This window comes from Oncorhynchus kisutch, linkage group LG13, assembly GCF_002021735.2.
Source record: "Oncorhynchus kisutch isolate 150728-3 linkage group LG13, Okis_V2, whole genome shotgun sequence".
Classification (NCBI taxonomy): domain Eukaryota; kingdom Metazoa; phylum Chordata; class Actinopteri; order Salmoniformes; family Salmonidae; genus Oncorhynchus; species Oncorhynchus kisutch.
In genome coordinates, this window is record NC_034186.2 from 4,077,276 (window position 1) to 4,097,961 (window position 20,686).

The 20,686-nt window shown below is 50.1% G+C and overlaps 1 protein-coding gene across 1 annotated transcript in view; it reads right to left on the reverse strand.

The window, feature by feature from the left end:
• The window catches only part of sned1 (sushi, nidogen and EGF-like domains 1), a 149,389-nt gene that overhangs the window by 75,580 nt on the left and 53,123 nt on the right, over positions 1–20,686 (reverse strand). Inside the window, exons 5-10 of the mRNA XM_031838183.1 lie at positions 14,930–15,055; positions 11,975–12,088; positions 10,088–10,201; positions 1,384–1,497; positions 421–477; positions 85–192 (exon numbers count right to left, since the gene is read on the reverse strand). Of these exons, the coding sequence (XP_031694043.1) occupies positions 85–192; positions 421–477; positions 1,384–1,497; positions 10,088–10,201; positions 11,975–12,088; positions 14,930–15,055 (633 nt within the window). The remainder of the gene's footprint in view (positions 1–84; positions 193–420; positions 478–1,383; positions 1,498–10,087; positions 10,202–11,974; positions 12,089–14,929; positions 15,056–20,686) is intronic.

The window sequence follows — 20,686 nt, forward strand, 5'->3', positions numbered from 1 at the left end:
ACTAAACGTTTATTTTTGCTGTGACAATACTGGTCAAATTAAGATCCAACATCTGTAGCTGAGGCTTTTGGCTTCGGTATCGACCTTCACAGTTGTCACCATAGAAACCCTGGATGCAGGTACAGTTGTGGTTCCCTGGGCCGAGGTATTCACAGGTCGGACGGTTCTCACAGCCCTCCCCTTTACAAGACACTGCAAGACAGAGGACAAAGGTGGACGTTTTAGGATGCGTCTGGACACAGATTTGTAACAGCCGATGTGGGTTAAATGCGTATACCAGGGCTACTAGGGCAAGACGGTGGGGAACAGGCAAGTACCGCACATTGTAAGAAGTGTTTTCAATAATAATAAAAAAAGATGAATAAGAAAAGATTCCCTCTCATTTGAGAAATACATAGTTCTTATTATAACAGCTTTTACCTGTTTGATTGTCGGTTTGAGGAGCCGATGATGAATTCACCTGGACCACCACCAACTCTATGAAAGAAAATTTCAGAAGGCTTCAGGGCTTTCTAGCGGAAAATGTTGAGTCTAATAATTATTCAGGCAAGGAGAAAAGGCCTCACATACTACTACTACACCACATCAATATTACACAAAGGGAGATCTTTCTGTTTTGTGTTGTTGTTGCTCTTTAGTGGAGAAGCCTAGAGCCCAGGTCTCCTCTCTCAGCCATTAGCTAACCACACAGTTGCCGAGGCTGTGAAAACAGGCGACGCCTGTAAAAAAAACTTTTAAAACAAAACCATCGGGTCACTCTGACACAGAGCTCCTAGCCACGCTCATGGTGCTCCCAAATGGCACCCTCATTTCCTTTCTAGTGCGTTAGTAGTAATATGTAGTGACCTATAAAAGGAATAGGTTGCCATTTTGTGACAGAGCCTCACCCATCTCATCCTCCCGGAGTGAGGGTTCGTCAGGTTTTGTTCCTTGCCTTGCCCTCTCAGTTGAAGGAAAAATTTTTTAAAATCTATTACAGGAAGCCAAACAGAGAGCAGGAAGTAGAACTTGCCGGCCGCCAATGGTAACATTTTCTATCACAAATCGTTGTTCTTAACATGAGGGGAAATTGAGAGAGAGAGAGAGAGAGAGAGAGAGAGGTAAACAGAGAGAGAGAGAGAGGAGAGAGAGAGAGAGAGAGAGAGAGAGAGAGAGAGAGAGAGAGGAAGAGACACTGTCTAGCTGGTGCTAACTGGCAGGATTAGTCATGATGCATCCCAAATGCGACCCTATTCTCTATACCAGGGGTTCTCAAACCTTTTTGGGGGGCCAGATACAAATTCATCAGGAGTGCATTATTATGTAAGGAATATAGAGGCATTTGGGAAGTCAGTTGAATAGTACTTCCTGTTGAAAGAAGGAGAGATGGATCAGTAGCCTCACCTGTTTCACAGTGTGTCCCGGTGAAGGCAACAGGACAGGTGCAGTTGTAACTATTCACCTGGTCTTTACACTGTCCTCCATTCAGGCAGGGCTGGGAAACACACTCATCCATGTCTGGAATGTAACCATACAAACACAACAGGAACATCAAGCCCAATTCATCAATGTGGGGGGGGGGGGGATCTAGCCACTTTAATAATGGAAATTATGGATGTAATCAATGTATCACTCAGCCACTTTATATAATGTTTACATACCCTACATTACTCATCTCATATGTATATACTGTACTCTATACCATCTACTGCATCTTGCCTATGTCGTTCTGTACCATCACTCATTCATATATCTTTATGTACATATTCTTTATCCCTTTACACTTGTGTGTATAAGGTAGTAGTTTTGGAATTGTTAGGTTAGATTACTCGTTGGTTATTACGGCGTTGTCGGAACTAGAAGCACAAGCATTTCGCTACACTCACATTAACATCTGCTAACCATGTGTATGTGACCAATACAATTTGATTTGATTTGAAATGGATTAGGGAAGGGAACAATGACACTAGCTCCAAGGTGCACGAATTGAAGAGAAAACTGAAGTCAAGAGGGAGTCAAGAGGGAGTCAAGAGGGAGTCAAGAGGAAGTCAAGAGGAGGTCAAGAGGGAGTCAAGAGGAGGTCAAGAGGCAGTCAAGAGGAGGTCAAGAGGGAGTCATGAGGAGGTCAAGAGGAAGTCAAGAGGGGGTCAAGAGGGAGTCAAGAGGAGGTCAAGGGGGGTGTCAAGAGGAGGTCAAGAGGAAGTCAAGAGGGAGTCAAGAGGGAGTCAAGAGGAAGTCAAGAGGGGGTCAAGAGAGAGTCAAGAGGGAGTCAAGAGGGAAAGAGGAAGTTAAGAGGAGGTCAAGAGGGAGTCAAGAGGAGGTCAAGAGGGAGTCAAGAGGGAGTCAAGAGGAAGTCAAGAGGAAAAGAGGAAGTCAAGAGGAGGTCAAGAGGAGGTCAAGAGGGAGTCAAGAGGGAGTCAAGAGGAAGAGAAGAAGTCGAGGAGGTCAAGAGGGAGTCAAGAGGAGGTCAAGAGGGAGTCAAGAGGGAGTCAAGAGGAAAAGAGGAGGTCAAGAGGAGGTAAAGAGGGAGTCAAGAGGAAAAGAGGAAGTCAAGAGGAGGTCAAGAGGGAGTCAAGAGGGAGTCAAGAGGAAGAGAAGAAGTCAAGAGGAGGTCAATAGGGAGTCAAGAGGGAGTCAAGAGGGAGTCAAGAGGGAGTCAAGAGGAAGAGAAGAAGTCAAGAGGAGGTCAAGAGGGAGTCAAGAGGGAGTCAAGAGGGAGTCATGAGGAGGTCAAGAGGAAGTCAAGAGGGGGTCAAGAGGAAGTCAAGAGGGAGTCAAGAGGGAGTCAAGAGGAGGTCAAGAGGAGGTCAAGAGGAAGTCAAGAGGAGATCAAAGAGGGAGTCAAGAGGAGGTCAAGAGGTCGTCAAGAGGGAGTCAAGAGGGAGTCAAGAGGGAGTCAAGAGGGAGTCAAGAGGAGGTCAAGAGGGGGTCAAGAGGAGGTCAAGAGGGAGTCAAGAGGAGGTCAAAAGGGAGTCAAGAGGGCAATTCAGAAACTATTGAAGGTGGAAGTTGATATACTCTAAATGGGATGTGGAATAGACACATTTTCTAGCTAGTAATTAATATCCCGTCAAAGGAACCACCATCTTTGTTCAGAGTAACGGCATAGTGCTTTGTTGTCTGTGTGTTGATCTCCTAAAACACAGAGCTGGATTAGGGAAATTCTTTTACTTACCAGCTGTCTGGTATTAAGGTGCAATCTGCTCCCATGTAGAAACAATAGTTCATTAAATGTACAGCAGGATATAATAGTATTACATAGTATTATACAGTACTGTACAGTATAACATGTAGATTATAATATGTACATGATCTAATACAGGTTCTAATATGTACAGGATCTAATACAGGATCTAATATGTACATGATCTAATACAGGATCTAATATGTACAGGATCTAATACAGGATCTAATACAGGATCTAATATGTACATGATCTAATACAGGATCTAATATGTACAGGATCTAATACAGGATCTAATATGTACATGATCTAATACAGGATCTAATATGTACAGGATCTAATACAGGATATAATATGTACAGGATCGAATACAGGATCTAATACAGGATCTAATATGTACAGGATCTAATACAGGATCTAATATGTACAGGATCTAATACAGGATCTAATATGTACAGGATCTGATACAGGATCTAATATGTACAGGATCTAAAACAGGATCTAATATGTACAGGATCTAATACAGGATCTAATACAGGATCTAATATGTACAGGATCTAATACAGGATCTAATACAGGATCTAATATGTACAGGATCTAATACAGGATCTAATATGTACAGGATCTAATACAGGATCTAATACAGGATCTAATATGTACAGGATCTAATACAGGATCTAATATGTACAGGATCTAATACAGGATCTAATATGTACAGGATCTAATACAGGATCTAATATGTACAGGATCTAATACAGGATCTAATATGTACAGGATCTAATATGTACAGGATCTAATACAGGATCTAATATGTACATGATCTAATACAGGTTCTAATATGTACAGGATCTAATACAGGATCTAATATGTACAGGATCTAATACAGGATCTAATATGTACAGGATCTAATACAGGATCTAATATGTACAGGATCTTATACAGGATCTAATATGTACAGGATCTAATACAGGATCTAATACAGGATCTAATATGTACAGGATCTAATACAGGATCTAATACAGGATCTAATACAGGATCTAATACAGGATCTAATATGTACAGGATCTAATATGTACAGGATCTAATACAGGATCTAATACAGGATCTAATATGTACAGGACAGGATCTAATACAGGATCTAATATGTACAGGATCTAATACAGGATCTAATATGTACAGGATCTAATACAGGATCTAATATGTACAGGATCTAATATGTACAGGATCTAATACAGGATCTAATATGTACATGATCTAATACAGGTTCTAATATGTACAGGATCTAATACAGGATCTAATATGTACAGGATCTAATACAGGATCTAATACAGGATCTAATATGTACAGGATCTAATACAGGATCTAATACAGGATCTAATATGTACAGGATCTAATACAGGATCTAATATGTACAGGATCTAATACAGGATCTAATATGTACAGGATCTAATACAGGATCTAATACAGGATCTAATATGTACAGGATCTAATACAGGATCTAATATGTACAGGATCTAATACAGGATCTAATATGTACAGGATCTAATACAGGATCTAATATGTACAGATCTAATACAGGATCTAATACAGGATCTAATACAGGATCTAATATGTACAGGATCTAATACAGGATCTAATATGTACAGGATCTAATACAGGATCTAATATGTACAGGATCTAATACAGGATCTAATATGTACAGGACAACAGTTCTTGTTTCATCAATAACCCATAATTTAGTGAAAGACCAGAACCAGGGACGAGCAGCAGGGATGGAGGGGAGGGGGACAGGGAGACAGCAGAGAGGGAGGGGGACAGGGAGACAGCAGAGAGGGAGGGGGACAGGGAGACAGCAGAGAGGGAGGGGGACAGGGAGACAGCAGAGAGGGAGGGGGACAGGGAGACAGCAGAGAGGGAGGGGGACGGGGAGACAGCAGAGAGGGAGGGGGACAGGGAGACAGCAGAGAGGGAGGGGAGGGGGGACAGCAGAGAGGGAGGGGAGGGGGACAGGGAGACAGCAGAGAGGGAGGGGAGGGGGACAGGGAGACAGCAGAGAGGGAGGGGAGGGGGACAGGGAGACAGCAGAGAGGGAGGGGAGGGGGACAGGGAGACAGCAGAGAGGGGGGGGGCAGGGAAACAGCAGAGAGGGAGGGGGGGGACAGGGAGACAGCAGAGAGGGAGGGGGGACAGGGAGCCAGCAGAGAGGGAGGGGAGGGGGGACAGGGAGACAGCAGAGAGGGAGGGGAGGGGGGACAGGGAGACAGCAGAGAGGGAGGGGAGGGGGGACAGGGAGACAGCAGAGAGGGAGGGGAGGGGGTCAGGGAGACAGCAGAGAGGGAGGGGGACAGGGAGACAGCAGAGAGGGAGGGGGACAGGGAGACAGCAGAGAGGGAGGGGGACAGGGAGACAGCAGAGAGGGAGGGGGACAGGGAGACAGCAGAGAGGGAGGGGGACGGGGAGACAGCAGAGAGGGAGGGGGACAGGGAGACAGCAGAGAGGGAGGGGAGGGGGACAGCAGAGAGGGGAGGGGAGGGGGACAGGGAGACAGCAGAGAGGGAGGGGAGGGGGACAGGGAGACAGCAGAGAGGAGGGGAGGGGGACAGGGAGACAGCAGAGAGGGAGGGGAGGGGGACAGGGAGACAGCAGAGAGGGAGGGGAGGGGGACAGGGAGACAGCAGAGAGGGGGGGGCAGGGAAACAGCAGAGAGGGAGGGGGGGGGGACAGGGAGACAGCAGAGAGGGAGGGGAGGGGGGACAGGGAGACAGCAGAGAGGGAGGGGAGGGGGGACAGGGAGACAGCAGAGAGGGAGGGGAGGGGGGACAGGAAGACAGCAGAGAGGGAGGGGAGGGGGACAGGGAGGAGCAGAGAGGGAGGGGAGGGGGGGACAGGGAGACAGCAGAGAGGGAGGGGAGGGGGTCAGGGAGACAGCAGAGAGGGAGGGGAGGGGGACAGGGAGGAGCAGAGAGGGGAGGGGAGGGGGGACAGGGAGACAGCAGAGAGGGAGGGGGGTCAGGGAGACAGCAGAGAAGGAGGGGAAGGGGTCAGGGAGACAGCAGAGAGGGAGGGGGGGGGACATGGAGACAGCAGAGAGGGAGGGGATGGGGGACAGGGAGACAGCAGAGAGGGAGGGGAGGGGGGACAGGGAGACAGCAGAGAGGGAGGGGAGGGGGGACAGGGAGACAGCAGAGAGGGAGGGGAGGGGGACAGGGAGACAGCAGAGAGGGAGGGGGGTCAGGGAGACAGCAGAGAGGGAGGGGAGGGGGACAGGGAGACAGCAGGGATGGAGGGGAGGGGGGACAGGGAGACAGCAGAGAGGGAGGGGATGGGGACAGGGAGACAGCAGAGAAGGAGGGGGGTCAGGGAGACAGCAGAGAGGGAGGGGAGGGGGGACAGGGAGACAGCAGAGAGGGAGGGGAGGGGGACAGGGAGACAGCAGAGAGGGAGGGGGGTCAGGGAGACAGCAGAGAGGGAGGGGAGGGGGGACAGGGAGACAGCAGAGAGGGAGGGGAGGGGGACAGTGAAGGACAGAGAGGGGAAAAAAAGTTTGACATTTGAAGACAGCTCTGAGTTCAGTAAACTTCTGTAGGTCCATACACTCTGTGACCCCCAGAGAGAACGACCAGATATAAATCCAATGTGTTTGCAGCTGAACAGTCTCCTCGCTAGAAGATATCTATCAGACCACACAGGTTGGCTTCATGGAAATTCTCCCTGGATGAAGTAACATCTGCCAGACTGATGAGATGTAATGTAGAGAGCGTTTCCTCTGGGGAGAGAGATGCCTATCCCCTAAACCTGACCCCCTCCCAGGACCCCTGTTGAGTCACCATCCCTTAAACCTGCCCCCCCTCCCAGGACCCCTGTTGAGTCACCATCCCCTAAACCTGCCCCCCCCCCCCCCCCCTCCCAGGACCCCTGTTGACACACCATCCCCTAAACCTGACCCCCTCCCAGGACCCCTGTTGAGTCACCATCCCCTAAACCTGACCCCCTCCCAGGAGCCCTTTTGACTCACCATCCCCTAAACCTGACCCCCTCCCAGGACCCCTGTTGACTCACCATCCCCTACACCTGACCCCCTCTCAGGACCTCTGTTGAGTCACCATCCCCTACACCTGACCCCCCCTCCCAGGACCCCTGTTGACTCACCATCCCCTACACCTGACCCCCTCTCAGGACCCCTGTTGAGTCACCATCCCCTACACCTGACCCCCCCTCCCAGGACCCCTGTTGACTCACCATCCCCTAAACCTGACCCCCTCTCAGGACCCCTGTTGAGTCACCATCCCCTAAACCTGACCCCCTCTCAGGACCCCTGTCGACTCACCATCCCCTACACCTGACCCCCTCTCAGGACCCCTGTTGAGTCACCATCCCCTACACCTGACTCCCCACCCAGGACCCCTGTTGACTCACCATCCCCTAAACCTGCCCCCCCCCCTCCCAGGACCCCTGTTAACTCACCATCCCCTACACCTGACCCCTCCCCTCCCAGGACCCCTGTTGACTCACCATCCCCTACACCTGACCCCCTCTCAGGACCCCTGTTGAGTCACCATCCCCTACACCTGACCCCCTCTCAGGACCCCTGTTGAGTCACCATCCCCTACACCTGACCCCCTCTCAGGACCCCTGTTGAGTCACCATCCCCTACACCTGACCCCCCCCCCTCCCAGGACCCCTGTTGACTCACCATCCCCTACACCTGACCCCCCCCCCTCCCAGGACCCTGTTGACTCACCATCCCCTACACCTGACCCCCTCTCAGGACCTGTGTTGACTCACCATCCCCTACACCTGACCCCCCCCCCCCTCCCAGGACCTCTGTTGACTCACCATCCCCTACACATGACCCCCCCCCCTCTCAGGACCCCTGTTAACTCACCATCCCCTACACCTGACCCCCCCCCCCTCTCAGGACCCCTGTTGACTCACCATCCCCTACACCTGACCCCCCCCTCCCAGGACCCCTGTTGACTCACCATCCCCTACACATGACCCCCTCTCAGGACCTCTGTTGACTCACCATCCCCTAAAACTGACCCCCCCCTCTCAGGACCCCTGTTGACTCACCATCCCCTACACATTACCCCCCCCCCCCCTCTCAGGACCCCTGTTGACTCACCATCCCCTACACATGACCCCCCCCCCCCCCCCCTCAGGACCCCTGTTGACTCACCATCCCCTAAACCTGACCCCCCCCTCCCAGGACCCCTGTTGACTCACCATCCCCTACACCTGACCCCCCCCCCCTCCCAGGACCCCTGTTGACTCACCATCCCCTACACATGACCCCCCCCCCCCCTCCCAGGACCCCTGTTGACTCACCATCCCCTACACATGACCCCCCCCCCTCCCAGGACCCCTGTTGACTCACCATCCTCTACACATGACCCCCCCCCCTCCCAGGACCCCTGTGAACTCACCATCCCCTACACCTGACCCCCCCCCCCCCTCCCAGGACCCCTGTTGACTCACCATCCCCTACACCTGACCCCCCCCCCCCCCTCCCAGGACCCCTGTTGACTCACCATCCCCTAAACCTGACCCCCCCCCCCCTCTCAGGACCCCTGTTGACTCACCATCCCCTACACCTGACCCCCCCCCCCCCTCTCAGGACCCCTGTTGACTCACCATCCCCTAAACATGACCCCCCCCCCTCTCAGGACCCCTGTTGACTCACCATCCCCTACACCTGACCCCCCCCCCCCCTCTCAAGACCCCTGTTAACTCACCATCCCCTACACCTGACCCCCCCCCCCCCTCTCAGGACCCCTGTTGACTCACCATCCCCTAAACCTGACCCCCCCCCCCCTCCCAGGACCTCTGTTGACTCACCATCCCCTAAACCTGACCCCCCCCCCCCCCAGGACCCCTGTTGACTCACCATCCCCTACACATGACCCCCCCCCCCTCCCAGGACCTCTGTTGACTCACCATCCCCTACACCTGACCCCCCCCCCCCCTCCCAGGACCCCTGTTTGACTCACCATCCCCTAAACCTGACCCCCCCCCCTCTCAGGACCCCTGTTGACTCACCATCCCCTAAACCTGACCCCCCCTCCCAGGACCCCTGTTGACTCACCATCCCCTACACCTGACCCCCCCCCCCCTCTCAGGACCCCTGTTGACTCACCATCCCCTAAACATGACCCCCCCCCTCTCAGGACCCCTGTTGACTCACCATCCCCTACACATGACCCCCCCCCTCTCAGGACCCCTGTTGACTCACCATCCCCTACACATGACCCCCCCCCTCCCAGGACCTCTGTTGACTCACCATCCCCTACACCTGACCCCCCCCTCCCAGGACCTCTGTTGACTCACCATCCCCTACACCTGACCCCCCCCCCCCCTCTCAGGACCCCTGTTAACTCACCATCCCCTACACCTGACCCCCCCCCCCTCTCAGGACCCCTGTTGACTCACCATCCCCTACACATGACCCCCCCCCCCCCTCTCAGGACCTCTGCTGACTCACCATCCCCTACACATGACCCCCCCCCCCCCTCAGGACCTCTGTTGACTCACCATCCCCTACACATGACCCCCCCCTCTCAGGACCCCTGTTGACTCCCCATCCCCTACACATGACCCCCCCCCCCCCCTCTCAGGACCTCTGTTGACTCACCATCCCCTACACATGACCGCCCCCCCCCTCCCAGGACCCCTGTTGACTCACCATCCCCTACACATGACCCCCCCTCCCAGGACCCCTGTTGACTCACCATCCCCTACACATGACCCCCCCCCCCCCCCCTCTCAGGACCCCTGTTAACTCACCATCCCCTAAACATGACCCCCCCTCCCAGGACCCCTGTTGACTCACCATCCCCTACACATGACCCCCCCCCTCCCTGGACCCCTGTGAACTCACCATCCCCTACACATGACCCCCCCCTCCCAGGACCCCTGTGAACTCACCTGTCTCACACAGAGTCCCAGAGTAGCCACTCTCACACACACAGGTGAAGCTGTCGACACCTGGCACACACAGCGCTCCGTTGAGGCAGGGTCTGCCTTTACACTTGTCAATGTCTGCAGGCAGAATCACACACACACACACACACACACACACACACACACACACACACACACACACACACACACACACACACACACACACACAGAAACACACACACACACACAGGATATTTACTCAGCTGATTAATATATCCGCCACGCCTCTCCCCTCACCCTGAAAATATGTGCTGCTGGCTGTGAAAGTTATTAGAGAAGATATGTCTCCACAGGAATGAGGAGAGGCAGCAAGTCAGCAGGCAGGGAGGGGAGGGGGGTCAGGGAGGAGCAGAGAGAGGGAGGGGAGGGGGGTCAGGGAGGAGCAGAGAGAGAGGAGGGGGGTCAGGGAGGAGCAGAAAGAGGGAGGAGAGGGGGGTCAGGGAGGAGCAGAGAGAGAGGAGGGGGGTCAGGGAGGAGCAGAAAGAGGGAGGAGAGGGGGGTCAGGGCGGGGCAGAGAGAGGGAGGGGAGGGGGGACAGGGAGACAGCAGAGAGAGGGAGGGGGTCAGGGAGGAGCAGAGAGAGGGAGGGAGGGGGAACAGGGAGAAGCAGAGAGAGGGAGGGGGTCAGGGAAGAGCAGAGAGAGGGAGGGGAGGGGGGTCAGGGAGGAGCAGAGAGAGGGAGGGGGTCAGGGAGGAGCAGAGAGCGGGAGGGGAGGGGGGTCAAGGAGGAGCAGCAGAGAGGGAGGGGGGCAGGGAGACAGCAGAGAGGGAGGGGAGGGGGGGTCAGGGAGGAGCAGAGAGGGAGGGGAGGGGGTCAAGGAGGAGCAGAGAGAGGGAGGGGGGGCAGGGAGACAGCAGAGAGGGAGGGGAGGGGGGACAGGGAGGAGCAGAGAGGGAGGGGAGGGGGGACAGGGAGACAGCAGAGAGGGAGGGGAGGGGGGACAGGGAGACAGCAGAGAGGGAGGGGAGGGGGGACAGGGAGACAGCAGAGAGGGAGGGGAGGGGGGACAGGGAGACAGCAGAGAGGGAGGGGAGGTGGGACAGGGAGAGGGAAGAAGAGAGGGAGAACTGGGGGGAGAGGGGAGAAGAGAGGGAGAGCTGGGGCGAGAGGGGAGAAGAAAGGAGAGGGGGAGGGGAGGGGGACAGGGAGACAGCAGAGAGGAAGGGGAGGGGAGGGGGACAGTGGACAGAGAGGAAAGAGGAGTTGGACACAGCTGTAAAGGAGCTGAAATTCAGGCTCAAAGTAATTGAATAGATCAAGTAAATCATTTTGGTTTGTGCATTATCAGATTAACATATAATTCACCAAGAAAGTATGTGATGCAGAACAGGAGTATGGGATAGATGGTGTTGTATTGGGATAGATGGTGTTGTATTGGGATAGATGGTGTTGTATTGCGTAAAAATCAAGAGAGTTGTAGAGAGTTCAGAAAAGAGGTGGTTAGATGTGGATAGGTTGTTAGAGATGGTTAGATGGTTAGAGGTCGTTAGAGGTGGTTAGAGGTTATTAGATGGTTAGAGGTGGTTAGATGGTTAGAGGTCGTTAGAGGTGGTTAGAGGTGGTTAGATGGTTAGAGGTGGTTAGAGGTTGTTAGATGGTTAGAGGTGGTTAGAGGTGGTTAGATGCTTAGAGGTCGTTAGAGGTGGTTAGATGGTTAGAGGTGGTTAGATTGTGGTTAGAGGTGGTTAGATGGTTAGAGGTGGTTAGATGGTGGTTAGATGGTTAGAGGTGGTTTGTTGGTTAGAGGTGGTTAGATGGTTAGAGGTCATTAGAGGTGGTTAGAGGTGGTTAGATGGCTAGAGGTGGTTAGATGGTGGTTAGAGTGGGTGAAGGTAGAGTGGGTACTGTACCTGTTTGGCAGATAGTCCCTGTAAACCCAGGGGGACACTGGCAGGTGAACCCGTTAACCTGGTCTGAGCAGGTACCTCCGTTCTGACAGGGGTAGGACGAACACTCCTCTACATCTACACACACAACCACACACACACAACCACACACACACACACACACACAACCACACACACACACACACACACACACACACACACACACACACACACACACACACACACACACACACACACACACACACACACACACACACACACACACACACACACACAACCACACAACCACACAGAGAAAGCGAGAGAGAGAGAGAGAGAGTCATGAGGGCAGATAGATTCACTGGACTCTCCAGTCAACACATACAAGGCTGAAATTTGTAGAATTGTCCAAGAGGAGCGTTGCAGAGAGACCTGGCAGGAGGAGTGTTGCAGAGAGACCTGGCAGGAGGAGTGTTGCAGAGAGACCTGGTAGGAGGAGTGTTGCAGAGAGACCTGGTAGGAGGAGTGTTGCAGAGAGACCTGGCAGGAGGAGTGTTGCAGAGAGACCTGGCAGGAGGAGTGTTGCAGAGAGACCTGGTAGGAGGAGTGTTGCAGAGAGACCTGGTAGGAGGAGCGTTGCAGAGAGACCTGGCAGGAGGAGTGTTGCAGAGAGACCTGGCAGGAGGAGTGTTGCAGAGAGACCTGGTAGGAGGAGTGTTGCAGAGAGACCTGGCAGGAGGAGCGTTGCAGAGAGACCTGGAAGGAGGAGTGCTGCAGAGAGACCTGGCAGGAGGAGTGTTGCAGAGAGACCTGGCAGGAGGAGTGTTGCAGAGAGACCTGGCAGGAGGAGTGTTGCAGAGAGACCTGGCAGGAGGAGTGTTGCAGAGAGTTCTGGTAGGAGGAGCGTTGCAGAGAGACCTGGTAGGAGGAGTGTTGCAGAGAGACCTGGCAGGAGGAGTGTTGCAGAGAGACCTGGCAGGAGGAGTGTTGCAGAGAGACCTGGCAGGAGGAGTGTTGCAGAGAGACCTGGCAGGAGGAGTGTTGCAGAGAGACCTGGCAGGAGGAGTGTTGCAGAGAGTTCTGGTAGGAGGAGCGTTGCAGAGAGACCTGGTAGGAGGAGTGTTGCAGAGAGACCTGGCAGGAGGAGTGTTGCAGAGAGACCTGGCAGGAGGAGTGTTGCAGAGAGACCTGGCAGGAGGAGTGTTGCAGAGAGACCTGGCAGGAGGAGTGTTGCAGAGAGACCTGGCAGGAGGAGTGTTGCAGAGAGACCTGGCAGGAGGAGTGTTGCAGAGAGTTCTGGTAGGAGGAGCGTTGCAGAGAGACCTGGTAGGAGGAGTGTTGCAGAGAGACCTGGCAGGAGGAGTGTTGCAGAGAGACCTGGCAGGAGGAGTGTTGCAGAGAGACCTGGTAGGAGGAGTGTTGCAGAGAGACCTGGCAGGAGGAGTGTTGCAGAGAGACCTGGCAGGAGGAGTGTTGCAGAGAGTTCTGGTAGGAGGAGCATTGCAGAGAGACCTGGTAGGAGGAGCGTTGCAGAGAGACCTGGTAGGAGGAGTGTTGCAGAGAGACCTGGCAGGAGGAGCAGAGAGACCTGTCAGGAGGAGCGTTATAGAGCTAGCTGGCAGGAGGAGCAGAGAGACCTGGCAGGAGGAGCAGAGAGACCTGGCAGGAGGAGCAGAGAGACCTGGCAAGAGGAGCGTTATAGAGCTAGCTGGCTGGAGGAGCAGAGAGACCTGGCAGGAGGAGCAGAAAGACCTGGCAGGAGGAGCAGAGAGACCTGGCAGGAGGAGCAGACAGACCTGGCAGGAGAAGCAGAGAGACCTGACAGGAGGAGCAGAGAGACCTGGCAGGAGGAGCAGAGAGACCTGGCAGGAGGAGCAGAGAGACCTGGCAGGAGGAGCAGAGAGACCTGGCAGGAGGAGCAGAGAGACCTGGCAGGAGGAGCAGAAAGGCCTGGCAGTGCCCTCGTATGCTATTACAAGCACATGTCCCGAAATGAAATTTTTTATCCATTTGGAAGGTCAGCCGGAACGCAGCTTTGACAAGGTGACTGTCTCTCCTGGCCAAGAATGAAGTAGGACCCATCCCCTTCACCCCGGGTTAGAGGAGAGAGGAGGGGCGTGGAGCCCTGTCCAGAAACAACCCCTAGTACCCATCCCCTTCACCCCGGGTTAGAGGAGAGAGGAGGAGGGGCGTGGAGCCCTGTCCAGAAACAACCCCTAGAACCCATCCCCTTCACCCCGGGTTAGAGGAGAGAGGAGGAGGGGCGTGGAGCCCTGTCCAGAAACAACCCCTAGTACCCATCCCCTTCACCCCGGGTTAGAGGAGAGAGGAGGAGGGGCGTGGAGCCCTGTCCAGAAACAACCCCTAGTACCCATCCCCTTCACCCCGGGTTAGAGGAGAGAGGAGGAGGGGCGTGGAGCCCTGTCCAGAAACAACCCCTAGTACCCATCCCCTTCACCCCGGGTTAGAGGAGAGAGGAGGGGCGTGGAGCCCTGTCCAGAAACAACCCCTAGTACCCATCCCCTTCACCCCGGATAAGAGGAGAGAGGAGGAGGGGCGTGGAGCCCTGTCCAGAAACAACCCCTAGTACCCATCTAGCTCCTATCCACGAGATCGTATACTAACCCCTAGCTCCTATCCACAAGATCGTATACTAACCCCTAGCTCCTATCCATGAGATCGTATACTAACCCCTAGCTCCTATCCATGAGATCGTATACTAACCCCTAGCTCCTATCCACGAGATCGTATACTAACCCCTAAAACACCAGATCTGAGAGGAATGGACAGGTGCAAGCAATATGGCTTAAATTCAACCAATCAAATGCTCTCAGATGCCCACAGGTTGTCTAGAGGGGGAGAGAGGAAAAGGGTTGTTTCTGAACAAGGAGGACATGTAATGCAGTAGAGCGGAGCAGTTGGGTGACTGGGGTCAAGCAAGGGGTGATTGGGTTCAAAGGGTAAAGTTCACCGACTGACCTATCTGACACCACCTTCCGGTGAACCCAGCCAGACAGGAGCAGGAGAAAGAAGGGTTGCCGGTGATGCAGTCATCAATACAGAGACCTCCATTCAGACAGGGTCGAAGGTGTGGACACACAGACGCTGTGGACGAGAGGTAGTTAGTGAGGAGGAGAGACAGAACGGGTAGTTAGTTAGGAGAGACTGAACAGTTAGTTAGTGAGGAGAGACAGAACAGTTCGTTAGTGAGGAGAGACAGAATAGTTAGTTAGTGAAGAGAGACAGAACAGCTAGTTAGTGAGGAGAGACTGAACAGTTAGTTAGTGAGGAGAGACAGAACAGTTAGTTAGTGAGGAGAGACTGAACAGTTAGTTAGTTAGGAGAGACAGAACAGTTAGTTAGTTAGTGAGGAGAGACAGAACAGTTAGTTAGTTAGTTAGTGAGGAGAGACAGAACAGTTAGTTAGTTAGTTAGTGAGGAGAGACAGAACAGTTAGTTAGTGAGGAGAGACAGAACAGTTAGTTAGTTAGTTAGTGAGGAGAGACAGCACAGTTAGTTAGTGAGGAGAGACAGAACAGTTAGTTAGTGAGGAGAGACAGAACAGTTAGTTAGTTAGGAGAGACTGAACAGTTAGTTAGTGAGGAGAGACAGAACAGTTAGTTAGTGAGGAGAGACAGAACAGTTAGTTAGTGAGGAGAGACAGAACAGTTAGCTAGTGAGGAGAGACAGAACAGTTAGTTAGTTAGGAGAGACTGAACAGTTAGTTAGTGAGGAGAGACAGAACAGTTAGTTAGTGAGGAGAGACAGAACAGTTCATTAGTGAGGAGAGACAGAACAGTTAGTTAGTGAGGAGAGACTGAACAGTTAGTTAGTTAGTTACTGAGGAGAGACAGAACAGTTAGTTAGTGAGGAGAGACTGAACAGTTAGTTAGTTAGGAGAGACTGAACAGTTAGTTAATTAGTGAGGAGAGACAGAACAGTTAGTTAGTTAGTTAGTGAGGAGAGACAGAACAGTTAGTTAGTGAGGAGAGACAGAACAGTTAGTTAGTTAGTGAGGAGAGACAGAACAGTTAGTTAGTTAGTTAGTTAGTGAGGAGAGAGAGAACAGTTAGTTAGTGAGGAGAGACTGAACAGTTAGTTAGTTAGGAGAGACTGAACAGTTAGTTAGTTAGGAGAGACTGAACAGTTAGTTAGTTAGTGAGGAGAGACAGAACAGTTAGTTAGTTAGTGAAGAGAGACAGAACAGTTAGTTAGTGAGGAGGAGAGACTGAACAGTTAGTTAGTGAGGAGAGACAGAACAGTTAGTTAGTTAGTAAGGAGAGACAGAACACTTAGTTAGTGAGGAGAGACAGAACAGTTAGTTAGTTAGTGAGGAGAGACAGAACAGTTAGTTAGTGAGGAGAGACAGAACAGTTAGTTAGTTAGTTAGTGAGGAGAGACAGAACAGTTAGTTAGTTAGGAGAGACAGAACAGTTAGTTAGTGAGGAGAGACATAACAGTTAGTTAGTTAGTGAGGAGAGACAGAACAGTTAGTTAGTGAGGAGAGACTGAACAGTTAGTTAGTTAGGAGAGACTGAACAGTTAGTTAGTTAGTGAGGAGAGACAGAACAGTTAGTTAGTGAAGAGAGACAGAACAGTTAGTTAGTGAGGAGAGACAGAACAGTTAGTTAGTGAGGAGAGACAGAACAGTTAGTTAGTTAGGAGAGACAGAACAGTTAGTTAGTGAAGAGAGACAGAACAGTTAGTTAGTGAGGAGAGACAGAACAGTTAGTTAGTTAGTGAGGAGGAGAGACAGAACAGTTAGTTAGTGAGGAGAGACAGAACAGTTAGTTAGTTAGGAGAGACAGAACAGTTAGTTAGTTAGTGAGGAGAGACAGAACAGTTAGTTAGTTAGTGAGGAGAGACAGAACAGTTAGTTAGTGAGGAGAGACAGAACAGTTAGTTAGTGAGGAGAGACAGAACAGTTAGTTAGTTAGGAGAGACAGAACAGTTAGTTAGTTAGTGAGGAGAGACAGAACAGTTAGTTAGTGAGGAGAGACAGAACAGTTAGTTAGTTAGTTAGTGAGGAGAGACAGAACAGTTAGTTAGTGAGGAGAGACAGAACAGTTAGTTAGTGAGGAGAGACAGAACAGTTAGTTAGTTAGTTAGTGAGGAGAGACAGAACAGTTAGTTAGTGAGGAGAGACAGAACAGTTAGTTAGTGAGGAGGAGAGACTGAACAGTTAGTTAGTGAGGAGAGACTGAACAGGTAGTTAGTGAGGAGAGACAGAACAGTTAGTTAGTGAGGAGAGACAGAACAGTTAGTTAGTGAGGAGAGACAGAACAGTTAGTTAGTGAGTAGAGACAGAAGTGTTAGTTAGTGAGGAGAGACAGAACAGTTAGTTAGTGAGGAGGAGAGACTGAACGGGTAGTTAGTTAGGAGAGACAGAACAGTTAGTTGGTGAGGAGGAGAGACTGAACAGTTAGTTAGTGAGGAGGAGAGACAGAACAGTTAGTTAGTGAGGAGAGACAGAACAGTTAGTTAGTGAGGAGGAGAGACAGAACAGTTAGTTAGTGAGGAGAGACAGAACAGTTAGTTAGTTAGGAGAGACAGAACAGTTAGTTAGTTAGTGAGGAGAGACAGAACAGTTAGTTAGTGAGGAGAGACAGAACAGTTAGTTAGTGAGGAGGAGAGACAGAACAGTTAGTTAGTGAGGAGAGACAGAACAGTTAGTTAGTTAGTGAGGAGAGACTGAACAGTTAGTTAGTGAGGAGGAGAGACTGAACAGTTAGTTAGTGAGGAGAGACAGAACAGTTAGTTAGTGAGGAGAGACAGAACAGTTAGTTAGTTAGGAGAGACAGAACAGTTAGTTAGTTAGTGAGGAGAGACAGAACAGTTAGTTAGTTAGTGAGGAGAGACAGAACAGTTAGTTAGTTAGTGAGGAGAGACAGAACAGTTAGTTAGTGAGGAGAGACAGAACAGTTAGTTAGTGAGGAGAGACAGAACAGTTAGTTAGTGAGGAGGAGAGACTGAACAGTTAGTTAGTAAGGAGGAGAGACAGAATAGTTAGTTAATGAGGAGAGACAGAACAGTTAGTTAGTGAGGAGAGACAGAACAGTTAGTTAGTGAGGAGAGACAGAACAGTTAGTTAGTGAGGAGAGACAGAACAGTTCGTTTTTAGGAGACAGAACAGTTCGTTTTTAGGAGACAGAACAGTTAGTTAGTTAGTTAGTTAGTTAGTTAGTAAGTTAGTTAGGAGATATTAATCAGTTAGTTAGTAAGGAGAGACAGAACAGTTAGTTAGTGAGGAGAGACAGAACAGTTCGTTTTTAGGAGAGAGAATAGTTAGTTAGTTAGGAGAGACAGAACAGTCAGTTAGTGAGGAGAGACAGAACAGTTAGTTAGTGAGGAGAGACAGAACAGTTAGTTTTTAGGAGACAGAACAGTTAGTTTTTAGGAGACAGAACAGTTCGTTTTTAGGAGAGAGAATAGTTAGTTAGGAGAGACAGAACAGTTAGTTAGTTATGAGAGACAGAACAGTTAGTTAGTGAGGAGATATTAAACAGTTAGTTAGTTAGGAGAGAGAACAGTTAGTTAGTTAGGAGAGACAGAACAGTTAGTTAGTGAGGAGAGACAGAACAGTTAGTTAGTTAGGAGAGAGAACAGTTAGTTAGTTAGGAGAGACAGAACAGTTAGTTAGTGAGGAGAGACAGAACAGTTAGTTAGTGAGGAGAGACAGAACAGTTAGTTAGTGAGGAGAGACAGAACAGTTAGTTAGTTAGGAGAGACAGAACAGTTAGTTAGTTAGGAGAGACAGAACAGTTAGTTAGTGAGGAGAGACAGAACAGTTAGTTAGTGAGGAGAGACAGAACATTTAGTTAGTGAAGAGAGACAGAACAGTTAGTTAGTTAGTGAGGAGAGACAGAACAGTTAGTTAGTGAGGAGAGACAGAACAGTTAGTTAGTGAAGAGAGACAGAACAGTTAGTTAGTGAGGAGGAGAGACAGAACAGTTAGTTAGTGAGGAGAGACGGAACAGTTAGTTAGTGAGGAGAGACAGAACAGTTAGTTAGTGAGGAGAGAGAACAGTTAGTTAGTTAGTGAGGAGAGACAGAACAGTTCGTTTTTAGGAGAGAGAACAGTTAGTTAGTTAGGATATATTAAACAGTTAGTTAGTGAGGAGAGACAGAACAGTTAGTTAGTGTGTTGTAGACAGAACAGTTAGTTAGTTAGGAGAGAGAACAGTAAGTTAGTTAGTTAGGAGAGACAGAACAGTTCGTTAGTAAGGATATATTAAACAGTTAGTTAGTGAGGAGAGACAGAACATTTAGTTAGTGAGGAGAGAAAGAAGAGTTAGTTAGTTAGTTAGTGAGGAGAGACTGAAAGGTTAGTTAGTGAGGAGAGACATAACAGTTTGTTAGTGAAGAGAGACAGAACAGTTTGTTAGTGTGTTGTAGACAGAATAATTAGTTAGTGAGGAGAGACTGAACAGTTAGTTAGTGAGGAGAGACAGAACAGTTAGTTAGTTAGGAGAGACAGAACAGTTAGTTAGTGAGGAGAGACAGAACAGTTAGTTAGTTAGGAGAGACAGAACAGTTAGTTAGTGAGGAGAGACAGAACAGTTATTTAGTGAGGAGAGACAGAACAGTTAGTTAGTTAGTTAGTGAGGAGAGACAGAACAGTTAGTTAGTGATGAGAGACAGAACAGTTAGTTAGTGAGGAGAGACAGAACAGTTAGTTAGTGAAGAGAGACAGAACAGTTAGTTAGTGAGGAGAGACAGAACAGTTAGTTAGTGAGGAGAGACAAAGCAGTTAGTTAGTGAAGAGAGACAGAACAGTTAGTTAGTGAGTAGAGACTGAACAGTTAGTTAGTGAGGAGAGACAGAACAGTTAGTTAGTGAAGAGAGACAGAACAATTAGTTAGTGAGGAGAGACAGAACATTTAGTTAGTGAGGAGAGACAGAACAGTTAGTTAGTGAGGAGGAGAGACAGAAAAGTTAGTTAGTGAGGAGAGACAGAACAGTTAGTTAGTTAGTTAGTGAGTAGATACTGAACAGTTAGTTAGTTAGTGAGTAGATATTGAACAGTTAGTTAGTTAGTGAGGAGAGACTGAACAGTTAGTTAGTTAGTTAGTGAGTAGATATTGAACAGTTAGTTAGTTAGTGAGGAGAGACTGAACAGTTAGTTAGTGAGGAGAGGCAGAACCATTAGTTAGTTATTTAGTTAGTTAGTTAGTTAGTTAGGAGATATTAAACAGTTAGTTAGTAAGGAGAGACAGAACAGTTAGTTTTTAGGAGAGAGAACAGTTAGTTAGTGAGGAGAGACAGAACAGTTAGTTAGGTAGTTAGTGAGGAGAGACAGAACAGTTCGTTTTTAGGAGACAGAACAGTTAGTTAGTTAGGCGAGACAGAACAGTTCGTTAGTAAGGATATATTAAACAGTTAGTTAGTGAGGAGAGACAGAACATTTAGTTAGTGAGGAGAGACAGAACAGTTAGTTAGTGAGGAGAGACAGAACAGTTAGTTAGTTAGGAGAGACAGAACAGTTAGTTAGTGAAGAGAGACAGAACAGTTAGTTAGTGAGGAGAGACAGAACAGTTAGTTAGTTAGTGAGGAGGAGAGAGAACAGTTAGTTTTTAGGAGACAGAACAGTTCGTTTTTAGGAGAGAGAATAGTTAGTTAGGAGAGACAGAACAGTTAGTTAGTTATGAGAGACAGAACAGTTAGTTAGTGAGGAGATATTAAACAGTTAGTTAGTTAGGAGAGAGAACAGTTAGTTAGTTAGGAGAGACAGAACAG